Here is a 19,174-nt window from a genome sequence, read left to right as displayed (position 1 = left end):
CAATGAAACTACAATCTGGAACTAGTTCTAGGTGGGAATTTGTTATAATTTTTATTGTTTAGTTTAAGTATTTTTTTATTAAAGATTAATTAAAGATTTCATTCAAGCTTTGACCGCTCTATAGGGTTTTACACAAGTGCGAGCAGGACGACTATATGGCACCGCAAACACCGATAGATCTACATACTGAGATACCGATAACAAAATACTTCTGTAATTAAGAAAATTGTAATTGAAAAGTGTATTAGCAAGTGTGTGATTAAATAATATTTAAGAAAAATAGCATATCAGAAATAAAATTAAATTAATAAAGTGGCTAAGTAATAAAAGCTGGATTACTGTGTCATTCAGCCATGAGATAACTGTCACAAAAGAAAAACTGTTTTCCTAAAGTTCCCCTTGAATTTACTGCCATTTCATTTTGTGTTGGAGTAACGACGTAAAAACATATTAGAAACATATATAAATATCACATAAATAAAAAAAAACAACATAACGGTTTTCTCAGGTTCATCGCCCAGCCCTGGCAGACCGTACAAACATCTGCTATTAGTGCGCGACCCTGGAACTTTCACAACGATTGCAACAAAATAAAAAAAAAAAGAAAACGACACGAAAATTGAATATATCCAGACGGAGAAATATACATACCGACACGAAAGATGAGTTTCCTCAATTACGTGTTTGGCCCGAATCTCTTCATGGAGTACCGGGGTGTTCCAGAGCCGCAGCGCAAGATGTACGATGCGGGAGCCGCCGAACGGTTCGGCGAGCAGATTCTGTCCACGGTAAGTGTCCAGGGGGGAAAACTGGAGCATATGGAAATGTTGAAAGAGCTATGAACTTTCTACCCACTTCGTTGCAGCTCTCGGTTATGTGGTCAGTGGGATACTACACATCCCCTTTGCTCGTCACATTCCTCTACCGTCGCGGCTACTTCGTAGCAGACTCCATACCGACTTTGGCCAAGATTACCACTAGCCTGGGCCTCATTGTCATCATTTCCCTGGTGATGCGCGGTCTGGGGCGCAAACAGTCGCGCTCGTACTCCAACATGATGAAGGCCCTGGTGCGGGCCAAGGAGTCCAAGACAGCTGGCGGTGCCAGCAGCGAGCTGCGACGCTTTGACATTGAGTTTAAAGCCTGGCCAGTGGACTTTGATGTGAAGGCTCTTACTGGGTAAGTCGAGGGAGTTACTAGAAAGTGGGATTATAATTTTCCTCCTTCCTTTCAGGGACACCAAAAAGCCTGTGGTGACTGCCAGTAGGCGTGAACCGCTCCAGCTGGCCACCCTACCCTGTGAAGTGATTGCCTATTTGGCCATCAAAACCTTTGGGCTTTCCATGATCTATCCAGGGTCTGTGAAGCTGTTGCAGAAATTCATGAGTATGTAGAAAAAGTAGTTGGAAATCGACATACCACTATTAACATCCTTTCCAGGACCCATGCTCATCTCCGGTCGCGCCAAGCTCATCGAGGATGACAATGGCATCCGCTATAAGGTCAAGACCATTGACTCGAACGAAATCGACACCTTGTTCATTGACAACCGCAACGACAATGTGGGCAATGGCAAGACCCTGGTCATTTGCTCTGAGGGCAATGCTGGCTTCTATGAAGTAGGAATCATGGGTACTCCAGTGGCCTTAAAGTATTCAGTTCTTGGCTGGAATCATCCTGGTTTTGCTGGTAGCACGGGCACACCATATCCACATGAAGACAAGAATGCCATCGATGCTGTGGTCCAGTTCGCCATCAATAATCTGGGTTTTTCGGTGGAGGATATCATTCTGTATGGCTGGAGTATTGGAGGCTTTAGCACATTGTACGCTGCATCCGTTTATCCGGATGTCAAGGGTGTGGTGCTGGACGCCACCTTTGACGATGTGCTTTATCTGGCTATACCTCGCATGCCTTCTGGACTGGCAGGAATTGTGAAGGTGGCCATTCGCAATTATTGTAATTTGAACAATGCAGAGTTGGCTGCCGAGTTTAATGGCCCAATTTCGTTTATACGCCGCACTGAGGATGAGATAATAGCCGAGTGAGTGCTAAATTTCCTACTTTACTTTCCTCTCTTTCTAAAGGAGTTATGTTTTCCTCTTTAGGGACAACCGCATTGACACCAATCGCGGCAATTACCTGGTCTTGTCTGTGCTAAAGCATCGGTATCCCAACATCTTTGGCATCCCTCAGTTGAACAAAATGAAAAGCCTGCTTTCGAAGCCCCTGGAACCGTATAGTATCCCCACCGCCGACGAGAAGCTCTGCATGTCGCGCCTCATTACCTACGCCTCCGATGAGGGCAAGTCCTTTCCCATGCACATTGGAGCTGATTACTCAGAGGAGGTGCGCAACCTCATGGCTGTGTTCTTGGTGGGTTTATTGAGCAGTTTCCAGCGTAAAATAAATAGAAAATTAACAAGCCTTTGTATTATTACAGCTGCGCAAGCATTTACGTGACTACAACTCGACGCACTGCACCCAACTGCCCGGGGAGTTCTTCACCATGCCCTGGGACATTCCCACCGAGCACGGTTTCGTGTTCACCTAAGCCTGCCCAAGGACGTTAGGTATTATTCCGAAGGGGGGGTGGTGTGGCCGTGTATGCTTAGACTTAGTGAATTATGGTTTTTAGTCATTTTGCACTCTTCGACTGCTTATTAAATTATTCTAACTGGGAACAGCCGGGTCGCTGACAACTGGTGTAAAATTGTCTCTTATATACAAGATAAATAAATGTCACAAGATATAAACTAATCAAAAAGACGGATGCGCTGGTTTGGCGGTGAGTTTCTATTTCGCTTACGCATTTACAACTAAAAGGAGGGGCAGTAGTAGTTCAACGAGTTGGTTTTACGAGTTCTTCTTGGAGCCACCGAAGCCGGAGAAGCCCATTATGGCGGCCATGTCATCGGGCAGGCCACCGCCGGAGCCAAAGTCATCCGTATTCTCGGCCTTGCGCTTCCTTTCTTTTCGTTTCTCCTTGCGGTGCTCCTTGTAGCGGTCTTCCTCCTCTTTGGCCTCGCGCAGCCGGCGCTCTAGCTCGTAGTCCTTTTGCTTCTCCTCCATCTTCTTTTTGTTCTGCTGGAACCGCTCCTTCACCTGGTCGACGGTGCTGCGTTCCACCTTCATGGACATGCCCAAATTACGCTGGTGCTTCTTGCCATTGATGTGGTCGAGGAAGTTGATAGAATCCTTGACCACGCAGTCGCAAACGTTGCAGTAGTAGCCGCCGGACTGCGAGGTGGGTGTGTTCTTGTTTATCACCACGCTCTTGCCCAGCTTGCTGTCCAGGTCCACCTTGTAGTCGCGGCGTTTAAGGTTCTCCCGCTGCACGGGCTCTGCAAGGAGAACAAGGAACAAAGACCAAGAGTTTATGTCGACGCTCGGAGGTTGTGTAGTTCAAAGCAGCACCTTCTTCCTTGGGGGCCACCTGGTTGAGGAGGCGCTCCGCCGCCAGCTTCTCGTACTCGTTCTTGTCCCATTTTCTTCGGTGGTCATCAGGTCGCATAGTCATGGTGCCGCTGTGATTTGTTTTTTTAAATAAATATTATTATTGTAAATATTTTCGTTAGCGATGCGCGGCTACATCGAGAGTATCAAATATCGATAGTTATGACCTACCGATAGCTTTCTATATGAGCGCTGCCATCCCTAGTTTTTCGATAACGTATTGATTTTTCGTTACAAAAAGGGGGAGTATTTGGAAATAATATAAAAACCGAGAAATTACTTGTTTTGGAGAAAAATATCTGAGAAAAATGGGCGCCGCTTTCTTCCCCGTGTTCTTCTTCACCGGCCTTTGGGGTGCTGTGGGCATTGGAATGCCCATTATGACCCCAAAAGGACCACACCAGAATCTCATCCGTTGTGTCCTCATGCTGACCGCTGCCTGCTGTTGGCTCTTCTGGCTCTGCTGCTATATGGCCCAGATGAATCCTTTGATCGGACCCAAGCTCAAGCGGGATGTGGTGGCCATGATCGGCAGGTCCTGGAACAACGAAATCCTCGAGCACTAGGAAGCTGCCTCATCATCCAATAATGTATTCCAAGCATAACCAATAACAATTGTTTCGTGTTGTAAATAAAATAGTGAAAAACATCTATTGTTACGTTCTTTTAACAATTAAAGGCTGTTTTTATGTTTATTTAATAAATCTTATATAAAAAAAGCAAAAGAAATAGAAACTTCCGTACTGAAAAAAAATAACAATGATAAAGCTATTTTAACTTAATTATGTTGCTTTCCTATCATAATTAAAAAAAAAAGAAGGAAAGAAATTTGTAAACAAATAAAATATAAATAAAAGCAAATTCTAAAGGAACCTGTTACAAATAAACCATAAAAAAACAAAGCTATTTATATTTTATTCTGTAACAAATAAGAAGGGTAAATTATAGAAATAAAATATATTTGCTAATTTTCATGAAAATCAAAGCTTAAAAAATGGATTATTAGGCCAAAAATGCCTTCATTTCGATTCGGAAAGCATTCTTGTGTTGGTTTTTATAAGGATAACAAATCTGCATACTAACTTAAATTTTTTATTAAACCAAAATTTTTGCTAATTTCTAATAATTTTAATGATGTAACCCCTTACTTTTTTTTTTACAAAAATTTTAAATTTTCGTTTTTATTCCAACATGGCTAGAAAGACTCGCCTGTTGATGCTGATCAAGAATATGTATGATTTATGGGGTCGGAAATGACTCCTTCACTGCGTTTCAAGCTTTTAACTGAAATAATAATGCCCTGCAAGGGTTTAAAAATAAATGTAAAAAAACAAAGAAAACATTACTAAAAATAAAGAAAATGGATATTTCCAATATCTCTACAAATCTAAATAGTTATGAATAAAAACTAATTAGAATATCAACTTAATTTCTTAGAAAAACTAAACAAATGATTACTAAATAAGAAAGTATAACCGCATTCCAAACAAAAAGATGCTACATTTTCGATTTCATTTCGCTAAAATATCTATTAATTTCCCAGAGACGGTTAACTACCGAATACCACTATCCCAGACAATGAAAATATATTTTTGAATCAATTTAAATAACAGAAGAATACCGCCACTTGCGGCTGATAAAGACCCCAAAGAGAAAGAGCGCGGAGAGAGTAGAGAAAATCGTTTGCGCATGCGCGACTCTGCTCTCTGGCAGACCGTCTTCATTTCTCTTTTCAACGATTCTTCTGCGCTCGAGATTTGTGGCCATCGTCTTCAGTTTTCCATCGGACTCGGGCGCGAACAGTTGGCTTTTTGAAAATCGCGGCTCTCGACGCGAGAAGAATTGATAACTTCGAGATTTCCGAGAACCGATGTATTATAATCAAAACTGTGCAAAATTTGTGATTAAATCGCTGGCAGAAGAAATACAATTTTTTTCAACTCGCATTCTCCACAAATGGAACCACTCTTCGGACTATAATTCAGTGTAGCCTTGCCAGGTGAGCTATTTGGCTGTTTACAACTCAATTTGCGGGAAAGGTACGCAGGACCAGTGGACTTCGTGGACTCTGCCTAAGCCAAAGACTATACTTGGGCCATAAACTAGTTAGACATGCAATAAAGCAAGCAAAAGGCAGTGAGTGAGTGCTGGCCAGCAAAGGTACAAAACTGGTTACATTGCCAGTGTGTGTTATTACTCCCCAGAGACCCCGAAGACCCCAGCGTAAGAGGTAGAAATTCAAGCTCGGCCCAAAGCAATAATCGCGCACAAACGAGCTGGTAAAGCCAAAAAAAAAATTATGGATGTTAAGACGAAAAATGGCAATAAAAAAGGGGCTCCCAAAAAAACCAGTCTGTGATAAAAGAAATTAGAAATTAAGGTCCCCCCCCTAAAGGGCGGCAGACAGCAAAGAGCATTCCGACTCCCAACATCGACTTGGCACCAATAAAAGCGTTGAGAATGGCTGAAAGAAAAGGCCGAGTGGACAGGTGATCCGCGTCCAAAGAACAACTGAAACAAAAGGCCAGAGAACGTTTTGTATTGTGTCTCCTCCTCGGGGCTTTCTTGGTGTCTGTCGTGGCTTTATATGTCGCTTAACCGCGCAATTACCGCGTTCATGATGAACTGGGCCAATTGACAGTTCAGTTCGGTTCAGTTTGGAGCCCCGGATCCGTTGCTCCCGGCTGCCGGAGATCGGAGATTGCGGGAGGAACTTCTCTATTAGTCTCCGATCCCACTATCGGCCGCACGATGAGTGGGTCGTGTTGTCCATTATGATGGGAGATTGTTCTTAGAGCTTGGACAGATGCGGTTGAAAGTATAGTGATCTTAGTTCAGGTCTTAGAATGCAGTCTCAGAGGAGAATAAGAATACCTAAGGAAGACATAGCTGGAAAAATCATAGTTTTTATATTGTTTTCAAATTTTCCTACAAAAACTTCCACAGCTTCGATTGGTTTTGCAGTTTTGAGAAAGCTTAAAAATTGTCCAAATTTTTCTTTTTAAATGCAGCTAGAAGAGTCTTTTAAATTTCTTATAAATTAACCCATAAAACTTCTAATTCCCCACTTGGAATTATTAACTTCCAGAGGCTTGGTTGCTATTATTTCCACCACAACTGTCCCCATTAAAGATATAAGCATTTTGCATCCATCTAACAATGTATGCCGATGCGGAAATTGATTTTTAGTTGCAGTTAACGTTTTTTTTTCAGCGTTTATGTTTACGGTTCTCGCGCTAACATCTTGGATGCGGACAGGAAGAGGCCGTGGCTCTCGGCACTTGGCACTCATTCGGATTTTTCTGACCCAATTTGGGGCACACAACCTGCAGCAGACTCCCTCCCCTGTAATAACCGACAATTTACGCAAATTCTCCATCCGAACTGACTCATTGATAACTGCGGGCTGACGCCTCAAAGGAGAAAGTGCCAAAACACTTGGAATTGGACTTGGACTCGGACTCTGACTCAGCACGAGACGACACTTGGGACAAGGCCGAGAGACAGGTTGCCAAATCCACATCCACTTCCACTTCCAAGTCCAAATCCGAGTCTGAATCCTAGACGCCCATATATTTCGCTCGTCTGTCTGTCCAGCTGTCACCAAGGCACTTTTCGTGTTTCTACCAATTTCTACACTCGTATTTTGACAATTTTCACCTCAAATTAGTTTCACTGAGAAGGCAGGCAATGAAAATTTTCATTTTTTTTTATTTTTCGTCGTCTGTCGGAAGTGGATCAAAGACGCAGAGACGTAGAAATGCGCAAAACCAGATTGAGATTGAAAAATTATGTACATTTTTACGAGCATTTCTCGGGTGTGAGTTTTCGGGTTTATTTTGATTTCGTTTTCGTTGCCCTGGCTGGAAATTATTCATTTACAAGCTAATGAAACACTTTCGCTCGTTAAGAGCCGGTGGTCAGGTCTCAAGTCTTAAATCTGGCCACTAAGATCTCTGGTGAACACCCCACCTCCACAACTGTGTGGGGGTTCTTTGCGGCATATTCTCTACTGCCTGTGAAGAATCGCAAATTGGTCAGGAGATGCGAAGCGAATGATACATCTCGGCCTAGTCTGGCCCAAATTGGCAGCCTAGCTGATCATCCGTGCCGCACGATTCCTCTAGTTTACTCCAAATGACAGAAAAATGTGGAGATCCCCAGCCAAGAAGAGCCGGCCACTTCCATCAGATTGATCTGTGCAGCTGTCGGCTGGCTGACTTGGCTCGGAGCTTCGGAGTTCGTGCCGGGGCGAAATAGAACATAACGCTAAGCTGCGGCTAAATTGCATTCAAATGATGTAAAATCGCCTCTAATGGGCCGATCTTTTGTTTCGCCTGCCAAGCGACCAAGGAAAGCGACCTCAAATGCAAGAGTTCGTTGCGGTAAAGCGAATAAAGCATTCGAGTGCACTAGAAAAAATAATGGAGATAGTTCTTAAGGGGATAACATTGAGGGGGAATGGGTTTTGAAATGAATAATTTTGTAGAATTTTATAGAAGAGTGAAAAGGGATTTCCTTGAATAGTAATATCAAAATCAATCATTATATTAACATAAATTTGTTTAGAAAAGAAAAGGTGTTAGTTATGTTCTTTAAAGGGAAAAGAATAGGTCTAAGTAAGGCTTATGTTTTAAATACACTAGATCTTAAACAAGTCTTTAAATAATACGAAATTTTCACCCGAATACCATCCAAAGATTGCCCTGAAAATTGACTTGTTAAGTTTATGAGTAGAAGGATTTTTTAATCCAATTATTTTCAATGAGTAGAAAATCTAATAATAATTTGATGTAGTTAAAATTCCTTGCAAATCAACATTTATTTCATTAATAATAAACCCAAAATGATATAATTTTTCCCCATGTAAGAATCTAATAGATGGAAAGCATTCAGACTCAGACTTGGACTCAGAAACCAAGTGAAATGTTAAAACATTCGCCTGAAATGTGAGTTTCAGTGGGTTTGTCTTAGTATGGATCAGTTGGTATTGGTTGGTCTGGAAAAGAGGAGTAGGGGAAAAGAAGCAGAAGCTAGTGGAGTCAGTGGATGTGCGTGCCGTGCCTTGCATGCTGATCGTGGCACTAATTGCAGTTCGGGTTCTTATCCACCAAGTGCGTCGATGCATACTAAGAGGAAGCTGTCTTCTGCCGCCGCGTTGACATTTGCATTAGAATTGGACATGGAAGCAGGGAGTTATACGGAGCGGGTTGCCTCCTCCAAAGAAAATTAATTGGTGGAAAACCCATTTAATTGTTTGACGACCTATAATTTGCATATATTCAAACGAAGTAGCAGCTGTAAAACTGATTTACGGCAGACTGATAAAGTTATATGCAATGTAATTTAACGGAACTTTAAACATTTATTTTTAAATGTTATTTTTATTGTTGTAAAAACTGTAAAAAATAAATTACAAACCTAACGGAAGGCCGAATGGTTGGATGAAGTGAAAAAGAAGCATTAAAACAAGTTTTTGCTTTTGTTTATAATTAAAAACAAGATAAAGGTGATTGAAGACAAAGTTGAAATAAAACAGAGAAATTTATAATTAATTAAAATATTTGTGGAAGATAAACAAGATTATTTACCAGGCCTATTTAATTACTTTTTAAACAGATTTATTTAAGATTTCATTAACAATAACTCATTATTTTCTATTATATTCCCTAAGTAATATGGAACAAAATTCACCCGCTTGAAGTTCTATAAAAGACAAGAGACAAGACTCACCTTTTCCGGCATTTAGCACTGTTGTTAATACTGTTACCTCAGCCTAACGGCTTTCCTCGCCTGACTTGACACTTTTCACCTGTCTGTCGCTCGTTCGATGACTGCGCCCTGTACGGTCGGCCCTCGTAAAGTTGCTCTAAGTGCTCCGTACAAGAGTGAGTAATCAAGTTTCCGAATAATTCTTGGGGGAGCACACACATGTGGGAAAGGAAAAGAAACGAAACGCAAGAGCTGGCGCAGAGATTTGTTTGTTTTTAATTAGTTTGGTCGTTGGTTAAAGCGTAACGGTGAATGCTCTTAATGACTCTTCCTTTATGTTATAATATTATGTTTTATTTTTATACTATTCTCGGCTTCCTCTGGGTTCTTGTCAACTGTCTTCTGGGGTTTTGTTGTCTCAAAATGAAATGCATTTTTAGTTCCGCAATTGAGAAGGGGAAGAGTTCTGCTCTACGCAGGTTGGTCGTCAAGTGGTTCTGAATTGTAAACCTCATATTACGAGAGACTATATGGTATATAAAGTGGTCATGCTCCAGTAAGACTTTGGTAGCTGGCGCCGTTAGAGCGATTACGATTCTGATTACGAAACTGCAAAAATGTTGCACGGACAGAGATTTAGATTGCTCTTCTACCATCTAAAATATTCATGTCTTGATAGCCATAAACAATTTAATTAATTTATTATACAATTAGCGGCAACGTTACTTTGTTGCAGTCATTCAACGCCGCTGTGCGTTTACACGGGAGATGAGATAGAAAAAAACTCATTAAGAGAAAGGTTTTTAGAGTTGCTTTTTAGATTTACAAGTTGTATTTTAAATGAATTTTTAGGAGGTTTATTTATAAAGAAATACGGAATATTCTCCTGATAAGACATGCCCTTCCTGTCAACCGGAAATGGATGTTATCGATAAAGTCAAAGTTTTTTATCTCTACTTCCTTTTCCGTTTCTACTGCCCGTTCTGTTTATATTTATGTTAGTTATGAGATTTCTGTTTGCCTTTCTTTTTTTTGGGAAATCAATAAAAGAAGATTGCATAAATTTGCACACAGATACTGGCAAATTGAGGCATCAATTATGACATCTTAGCGGTATTCGAGACTCGTATAATAAGACTGCCAATTGGCAATCACTTTCGAAAAATAAATAAATAATAAGAAATGCTTCCACCTTTTGATGAGCGACGCCTGCATTGTCCGGATGATTCAATGAGCGGCAAAGCTCTTCTAGTTTCCGATGCGTTCGGAATGGACACTTTCCATTTCACCGTCATTCCAAGATAGCCATCAATGGGAATTGACATCGATGCTGGGGCCTCACCTGTGAGCTCCTCCCCTTTTACACCTGTCGCATTTCACTTTCTTCGACACTTTGTCGGCGGCGGCGGCGGCTATTATGATTGAAAGTGGCTGTGAATCTTAATCTGGCCGAAAATCGCCTTGCTGCCAGATATATGTAGCGTCGGAGACAATGGTTTAAACGTGCCAGCGGGTTAATGGCCGACTTCCGTTAGACATTTCTGCAGATTGCTACCGATGACCAAGTGTCCAACTGTCCAAGATCAAATTCTCATCAATCATTCTTTGACGCTTTTTCGTCCAGCAATTTCACCGATAGAGAAAATCGGCTAATGCGAGAAATTTAATCAACTTATGCGTGGCTGGCCGGCGACGTCTTAATACTTAATGCCTAAAAAAAAAAAATTAAAAAACTGCAAGTGTGTGTTGTGCCAGTAATATTTTTGTTTTATTTCTGTATTTTTCGTTTACTTCTTTCATGCGGCAGAGCCGAGAGGCAAGTCAATTTATTCTGTCTTTCTCCGCACACCAAAAAGTTACAGTTGAGGAGGAAATAATAGCACTAAAAACAATTTTAAACAGGGTTTAAGTTTAGTTTTGTTTATTATGAGATGGAATTATTGGAAATAAAGTATAGATTTGAAGGCATATGATTTTGGATTGTAACTACTATACTTATTTTCTAAAATATTTTCAATAAGATTTCAATAAGAAATTCTAGAAGTTTTAACCAAAAAACAACCATTAATTTGACCACCATTGTGAGTACATACTTGGGAGACGCGCACAAGCTGCCAGTTTTGGCTTTTGCCGTCTCCGCCGGGCCGGGCCCCCTCCTCTTCTCCCATTTCCATTCCTCCTCGTGCCATCGTGGCTCCGCGCATGCGCATCTAGGTCAAAGCTGGTGGCTACGGCTTTGGCCATGATGACGACGGCGATGTTGATGGCGATGACTCCCCAAGCGTTCTAACCATAGTCTTGGGTATAGAGTGGAGGGCACCCCCCTTTGGGAGCCCAGCCCAGACATTTCTATGCGTATTTCCCTCTGTGCATGTGTATGCCAGATTGCTAATTGCACGGGTTCTCTTCAATTTGCCTCTTTTTCTGCTAGTTTGAGCGCGTTTTTGGCGGTACATTTTTATTAGGCAAATGGGTTTCCGTTCCAATTCAATGAAGGAAGAGGTGATGATAGAGATTCCGTTAGGTTAATGCCGGGAAAAGGCGATCACAGAACTATTACTAACTGTTTAACATTTATTTTACTTGGAAATTCTAAAGAAAAACAAACTACATATTTTGTTATTTATAGTTTAACAATTAAACACTATTTCCAGTTATATTTTAGGCTTTCTCTAGACCCTTAATTGAGCCTATCATTAATCATAAATTTTGCATAATCTTAACCATTAGCTTTGTGTGTTCGATTTCTGATGACCCAACAAAAAACGAGGCTTTTGCTTCCGAAGACCTGATTATCATGCCACAGCATCCATCCCAATTAGTTTCTCTGTCTGGCCGCCACCGCCATCATCAAGACATTCCTAAAAATAACAGAACTTTTACTTTTGCAAGCTCAGGCTTGAGGCTGGAGAGACCTGAGATCCGAGACTTGAGACCCCTTGAAACCATCGCTACTTCCATCTTCTATTTTTACACACGTTTCTCCGCATCTGTGAACTTTGCTTTTGATACCAAAGTATCATACATTGTGTGCGACTCTATAAGCACAGCGATCTTACATGTGTATATGACGGCGGAACAAGCCATAACATAACCCAGCCCCAGTCACAGCCCCATCTTCATCTGCAACCTCCATCTCCTTCACATCTCTCGTACCATCTCTGCTGGAGAACTGGTTTCCATCCCACTCCATGCCATTGCCCATCTGCTGTGTACTTAAGCCATTCGTGGTGGCCGGGAGTGGGTTCTTCTTCCCAAGAGAAGAAGTGAAAATTCCAAATTTGTAGGGCTCAGACCAGTGAGCGTATCAAAGTGTCGGGGAATTCTCTAATTAAACTTTTTGGGTTTTGTGTCTCGAAGAGCTTTCGCTTTTTATGACTGGTCAGCGAAGAGAGGTCTAGTTTTTTCTTTATTTTTTTTTATTGAGGGGGTTCAATTAATTATGAAACTTGTGAGTGATACCTTCATTCATTGAGAAGAAGGTTGGTTTTTGGGGTTTTATGGGCATAACAAATGTCTCGATATACTGGGAAAATAGTCATTAAACCAAGAGATGGTAGAGGAAGTGAAGAAAGGGTTAACTGGGAAATGTTTGTATTGTAAACAAGTTGAGATAGAGCCCACAGATAATACTAGTTATATCAGAATATCCGAATTAGTTATAGGTACAAAGAAAAACTATTTTATTATGTATTTTTTATAAATTTTTGAATAGAAAAAAGTCTAAAATTCTAGAATCTATTACCTTTTTCTTCAGATTAGAATACCTTTACAGAATATATATTTTTTTTTGTGGTGTAAAAAACTGTTTTGTAGGAGTTTTGAAAAATGTAAATCAAACCGGTTAACGGCCTGCATATCTCATAGCTATTGTTTGCTGTTCTTTTTTCCTCTTTTTCCTCTTTGGCGAAAAGTGAGAATTTTCGTTTGGCTAATGGGCTGGAAACAGGATTAGCCGGTTCTCCGGCATGCTGGCCCATTAGTTGGACTTTTCACAGCCCGATCCCAGTTACAGTCCAAGAACGGATCACTCAGAGCGGAGTGGGCTCAAAAGAAAGCAAACTCTCTGTGTCCCGCCCGGTCCAAAACGAAAGTGAAGCAAAAACCAGCTAACAATGATCCCCCGAATATTTTTTCTTCTTGATTTCAGAACCTGCAAAAGGAGTTGGAGTTGAAGTTGGAGCTGTAACGGCACTGACATCCAAAGATGGACACCGTTTATGGGACCAAGAAGTACTTCCAGAGTTTATCCGGCGTTAGTGATATATATAGGGCCCAGACATGCCGGCAAATGGTGAGTAATCCTTATCATTTATCACCTGGAGGGGACAAAAGAACCCAGACAGTTATACAATGCCAATGAATCTGATTAGAGTCTCGAGTCTCGAGTCGAGTCTCCGGGGAGTGAATAGAATTGAGGCCAAAAAAAAATCTTTTTGTAAATAGAATTGTTACATCAACGCGAGGTGGGTTTTCTTTTTTTGTTATCTCTCTTTTTTGTGTTTTTTTGTTGTTTTTTTTATACAAAGAACGCAGCTTGCATATTTATTTATTCGTTTGCCTATTTGTTTGGGGCAGCAGCTCCGGGAACTCGGAGCTGTTTGCATTCCTCGTTCACAGAAAAAAAAACATAGGTACCAGCGAGCAAACTAACCGAGCAGCAGTTCGTTTTCTCGCTCGTTCGTTCGTTGGTTCGTTCTAAAAGGTGAATGACTTTCTCTGGCAGCGAAGAAAGAAGCCACCAAGAAGAGGCGGCTAGCGAAGAAAGAGCGGAAGAGAACGCAACGCAAAAGAGTTGGCAAGACTGTTGGGGGGGCTATAGCGGATGAGGAGGGGAGGAGGCCACAAGGGAAATGCCCTGCAGCTAACGAATGTTAAATGGTAATCAAGAAACAATCAAAACATTCCCACAGAAGCCCTCAGGAAGCGCCCTGGGCAAGGTGCACTCTCCACACAGTTGATTTTGAGATAATTATAGGTTACAAATCAGTGAGATTTCCTAATTAAAACTCTTGATTGCTTTCAAATTAAGTATTGAGTTTGGTTCCAGTGAAGAATTTTAATTACCCGTCTATAATGTCAGATTTTTCCATATCAATGTCAATGTCAATATCAAAAGACTTAGGCAACAAACTTGTTTATGGCAGCTCCGTAAAGAAGATCAAAGCGAAGTTGTTGGATTATTATAAAAAATTATTATTCAATGATTTGATGTACTATACATAGTTTTTTTCTATATAATTTAATTTAATTTAATTTAATTAAAAAAAGAACCTGTAAAATGCTAATCACTTGCCAGGCACCGTGAGCCTGTGAACCTGTTGATGCTCATTGGACTCTGACCAAGTGCAATGACTCTCTAACTCTGTACTCTGCTAATTAAATGCGTTTTCCCAGCACTAGAAGAACTGCTGCTAATGAGATGCATTAACAAATCATGACAAGTTAGATAGTGAGATCTCCGCTGACATAACCCCTTGGGAAAGCTGGGAAAGTTTTTGGGGGAAGCTTGCGGTTGGTTCTCTGCGGCGAATCTCTGTAAATTGAGTTCAAACTAAGGCCCGTTAGATGCTAACTTCCGTAATCTAGAACCTAGATTGGTGACTGAGGAGCTAACTCGCCAAAGAAAGTGGCCAAAGGGTCGAGAATTGAGAAAGTTGTGCGACTTCCAGCAGCTCAAAGCTAATTATCTAATTTGTGGCCATCGGGATCAGATCGATCAGATGCCAGACTTAGTCTGGCACACTTTGGAAACCCAGTTAACCACATCTGTCACTTTTGCAGAGTGCGGACTACACATACCAGAACACCGTTGGCCGGAGGTCTCAGCTGGGGGCGTACTATCACATGAACAAGCAGCCCTCGTACACCAATGATCACAGTGTGAACAGTCAGTATGGTTACAATACGTGGGGCATCTGGCGGGATGGCAGGAACATTGCCCCGTCCACGTTTTCGGCCAAGACGCATACACAATACCCGAAGAATCGTTCCTTCTCCATTATCCTGACCACGGCGGCATTTATAGTCCTGTTGGCCGTCATCTCCATAGCCGGTTTGGCCTTCTACTTTAGCTCCATCAAGACCAATCTGGAGGATCGTAAGAGAGAGCTTTATAAAATTGTTAACAGATCCATATTAATTAAAACCCTTTCTTCTCAGCCATCATGGGTTTTGAGGGCTCTTTCCGCATTGCCAAGGGGGATCTCTTCTCCACGGGTCTCAAGTACAACCACACAACGACCTACAAACAGAAGATTGATTTCTACAAGCGTTTTGTGGAGCGTTCAATGATGGATAATGGTTTGACGCCGCTGCGCACTGATGTCTGGGGCTTTGGTGAGGGTCCATTGATAAAGGTCTCCTTCCGGGTGTTTCTCGATGTCCGCAAACTGCCGCAGTAAGCTTAATCTTCTATTTCTTCTTAATAGATTTAATATATAGCATTTTTATTTAGAAATATACTGAGCGTGGAGGAGTACATTAAAGAGTCTCTGTTCCTGGAGACCTCCGCCACCAAGTCATTGTATCGCTCATTGAGGCTGGACACCGAATCGGTGGAGATCAAGCGGATAATGGACGAGCAGGTGGTGCGATCTGCAGCTATACTTAAGGAAGCAGTAAGAGAAGAGTCCTCATTTATTTAAATTCTCTATAATAAAATCTTAATGTTCATCAGCAAACGGTGCCCACTAGTCAAACCCAACTGGAGAAGCGTCTAATGAAGAAAGGCAGCACGCCGGCACCATCGCCACTTCACCCAAAACCTCTGGGTGGCGGCAATACTACGCCCAAGCCGAAGAATCCCCTAGTGCGCACCCATGCCGCTGACGAGGAGCCCGACATCGATGTGGAGAACGCTCCGGTTATCCAGGGTTCTTTTGAGGGTTCCTTTGAGATCACCAAAACGGATGCAGACATTGCCCGCAAGAAGACGCCACCAACTAGGGCCTATCAGACCAGCAGCAGTAGTGCCTTGCCGCCCAAGACTATTGCTGTGACGCCTTACTCCTTGAGGGTGAAGCCCAAAAAGCCAAGTATTGAGAAGCTAACAACAGTGCTGCCACAGCAGGTACCATTGGGAAATCCTTCCTCGACAACCAGAGCAACCACCAAGGCCACAAAGGCAACTACTACGACTAGGAAAAGCACTACGAGTACGACAACTTCTACAACAACAACGACGACGAGCACAACGACAACTACTCCAAAGCCAACAACAAGTACTACGACTACGGAGGCCACCACTAGCTCCACTTCCAGTACTACACTTCCTCCGCCGCCCAGCACCACTCGGACCACAACGACCACGTTCACCTATCCTCCAGTGAGCACGCCCACTTCAAGCCCAATAGGATCTCTGCCCAAACTGGATGCCAATCTATTCACCACCTTCCCCATTTTGGATACACAACCCTGGAGACCGATGCATCGAGAGGTTCCTGAACTGTTGCCAGGTCCACCGCCAGCTTTTCCCACTAAAACCTTGCCAGGAGCAGCTGGAACCACGCCTACCGTTAACCATATACCCCAGAGAAGGATTGATGAGTTCGAGTTGCCCTTTATCGGGGACAATCCTACGCCTCCGACAGCGGCCGTGGCTCCAGTGACCATTGATCCATACAGTCTTGGATTCCTCAATCCGGGAGTGCGTCTGCAGGAGCCCAAGCCTCTAAGTCCCGTGCACCAGCAGCAGCCACAAGATCAGGACATGCTCTTCTACCACAACTTTGGCAGTCCCGTTTTCATGCCGGGAACTGAGAATATTGAGCGGCTGGGAGGAGCACTCGTAGAACCGCATCCGCTGCCTGTTCCCCTGATAGATGATGTGATTATTCCGCCTTTTAAGCCAATCGATGCCACGATAGGAACAGGTGAGAAGCTGCCCTTTAATCTGGATGCCAGCAACGAGAGATTCGAGCATCTAGGCGGCGGGGTTATAGCCAAAAAGCCGCAGGACAAGCTGGAGAAGAAGGAGCCGCAGGATAAGACGGAAAAGCCAGTCATCAAGGAGGAGCAAGTCAAAACTGCACAGGAACTGAACCAGGAGAAGGAGCAGCTTGAAACCACCACCAATCTACAAGAGAACTTGCCTACATCGACATCAAAGACGCCGGTTATTAGCTCACCCAAACCCACCAAATCTCCATCGTTACCTTCGCTGAAACCAACCGACAATTCGGTGCTGGCCGACACCATAGGCGAGTTCTTTATGGAGCTCCTAAACCTGCCCAAGGAGGACAATGCCACGGCCACTCCCAAGCCAACTGGAGATGTCTTAGAGTCCCGAATAGAGCCAGAGGAGGAAGAGGTGACGGTGAAGCCTGCCAAGCCGAATTTTATGAACCTCAAAGAGATCATTCTGCAGAGGAACACTCCCTCTTCGATTCTCTCCAATGCCAGCTTAGAGCAGGACTCCACAACCCCAACAACCACGACAACGACCACCGAAGAGCCCAAAACCACAAAAAGGAATCGAGTGCGAACGACAAGCGAAAAGCCAACCATGATGGATGATTCCAACCTATTTCCCTCGCACTCCAAGTGGGAGTTTGTCAACAGTTCGTCGGCACAGGGATACGGACACAACGGGAACATGAGAAAGGTCTTCAACCAGACGCTGCAGGCTTGGGTTTCGGAGGATATAGACAAGTCGGAGAACCTTACGCTAAACGATATCAAAACGAGGATTAACAATGCCAGCAATATCCAGGACATCTCGCTGATCTTTGATACTCTGGCCACCAAATTGGGCATCACGCCCAGTGTCCCAAACAAGTTTCCGCCCTTTTCACAAAACAAACTGAAGCATTCGGCACCCAAAGAGGAAGTAAAGAGGCCCATATCCACCACGACAGTTGCTCCAAAGCCCCTATTGCCCCTAGAGCGGGAGCCGTTCATCAAGCCCATGTCAAGTTTCATTGAGGAAGGCTCCTCTGAGGTCCTGGGCGCCGCCATTCCAGTGGTCGGCGAGGCAGAGGTGGAGGTGATTGATCCCGTGAAGTATGAGGAGCTGCTCAAGATCTCGCAGTTTGTCGCCAGCACAACGGAGCCAAGTGTGCACCGCCTAGTGACGCTGCTCCCGGTGAGATCCAACTCCGGAATCCGAACATATAGACCGCCCGCCGAGGAGCAGGACACGCCGCGCAGTGCTCCCCCTGCCGTTCCTGTTCCAGCTCCCGCTAAAGCCACCTCTCCACGTCCCAGTGTTGGTCCCGGCAAGATCAGCATACGGCGCAAGAGCAATCTCAACCAGAGCCGGAGATTCGGCCAGCAGCCCCCCGCCGAGGCGGTGGTCAAGGGCGGCATTCAGGTGACGGTCAAGAAGTGATCACAGAGTCGGCCAAATAGCTCCACGGATGAGATTAGCGGAGAGAGAGACACGTTCTACGATCTAGATCTAGATCTAGGTTAGCTTAGACCACTATATGTGCTAGTTGTAAGTAGGGAATATATAACTTTAGTTAGATCGATCGTGGAAATAACGAAATCTTGTTCGAAAATTGTTTTTCCCCCGCGAAAGGAAGTGAACAATTTTGGAATGACACTTCCGGTTATGCAACTGCCAGTCCTCCTCAGTATTTAAGATAAACCACACGTCACATAATTCATTGTTTATGAATCGAATCTCTATAAAGTCTGTATACGATCCTACGGTTTTCGAATATCATCTATTTTCCAGTTCATTGCGATTCTTATGTTAATGTTAGCTCACTGGATGTTTAAGTCGAAGAGTACTCTTAGTACTTGATAATTGTTTAAGCTCAATCTTTAAATAAATGTGAATAATTTATTAAGAGTTGTGTGTGTTTCATTTTATATATGCTGGGTTATACAAACTAATACTTATAGAAAAATGTACAGCTAAAAGGAATGCTTTTGGAGGTGTAATCTAATTTTTAAAATTAATTTATTACATTCAAATTAAAAAATGTATCTATATATTTTTATATGATAATTATTTTGACAAATTGATGTTGAAAAATGTCATAACTAAGCCAAAAAA

General features: G+C 42.8%; 4 protein-coding genes across 4 annotated transcripts; 3 read left to right on the top strand and 1 right to left on the bottom strand.

Annotated features, from left to right (window-relative positions):
• The first annotated feature begins 418 nt into the window (after positions 1 to 418).
• LOC108079887 (phosphatidylserine lipase ABHD16A) lies at positions 419 to 2,769 on the top strand. The gene is made up of 6 exons (XM_017174410.3): positions 419 to 788; positions 866 to 1,179; positions 1,235 to 1,386; positions 1,441 to 2,044; positions 2,109 to 2,376; positions 2,444 to 2,769. The coding sequence occupies exons 1-6, from the start codon at positions 663 to 665 to the stop codon at positions 2,552 to 2,554; spliced, it is 1,575 nt and encodes a 524-aa protein (XP_017029899.1). The 5' UTR covers positions 419 to 662; the 3' UTR covers positions 2,555 to 2,769.
• An 8-nt stretch (positions 2,770 to 2,777) lies between these two features.
• On the bottom strand, positions 2,778 to 3,602 carry LOC108079888 (zinc finger matrin-type protein 2). Its single transcript, XM_017174411.3, has 2 exons — positions 3,418 to 3,602; positions 2,778 to 3,344 (listed from the first exon to the last, which is right to left on the bottom strand). Exons 1-2 carry the CDS (start codon positions 3,518 to 3,520, stop codon positions 2,857 to 2,859), a joined length of 591 nt encoding a protein of 196 aa, XP_017029900.1. The 5' UTR covers positions 3,521 to 3,602; the 3' UTR covers positions 2,778 to 2,856.
• A 70-nt stretch (positions 3,603 to 3,672) lies between these two features.
• VhaM9.7-a (Vacuolar H[+] ATPase M9.7 subunit a) lies at positions 3,673 to 4,107 on the top strand. The gene has a single exon (XM_017174137.3). It carries the CDS (start codon positions 3,765 to 3,767, stop codon positions 4,020 to 4,022), a length of 258 nt encoding a protein of 85 aa, XP_017029626.1. The 5' UTR covers positions 3,673 to 3,764; the 3' UTR covers positions 4,023 to 4,107.
• Positions 4,108 to 5,259: 1,152 nt separating this feature from the next.
• LOC108079904 (mucin-2) lies at positions 5,260 to 18,790 on the top strand. Its single transcript, XM_017174437.2, has 6 exons — positions 5,260 to 5,455; positions 13,319 to 13,462; positions 14,953 to 15,268; positions 15,331 to 15,568; positions 15,626 to 15,788; positions 15,848 to 18,790. Exons 2-6 carry the CDS (start codon positions 13,376 to 13,378, stop codon positions 18,497 to 18,499), a joined length of 3,456 nt encoding a protein of 1,151 aa, XP_017029926.1. The 5' UTR covers positions 5,260 to 5,455; positions 13,319 to 13,375; the 3' UTR covers positions 18,500 to 18,790.
• The last annotated feature ends 384 nt before the right edge of the window (positions 18,791 to 19,174 follow it).

This window comes from Drosophila kikkawai, chromosome 3L (assembly GCF_030179895.1).
Source record: "Drosophila kikkawai strain 14028-0561.14 chromosome 3L, DkikHiC1v2, whole genome shotgun sequence".
Taxonomy (NCBI): domain Eukaryota; kingdom Metazoa; phylum Arthropoda; class Insecta; order Diptera; family Drosophilidae; genus Drosophila; species Drosophila kikkawai.
This window is presented reverse-complemented; position numbering and strand designations above follow the sequence as displayed.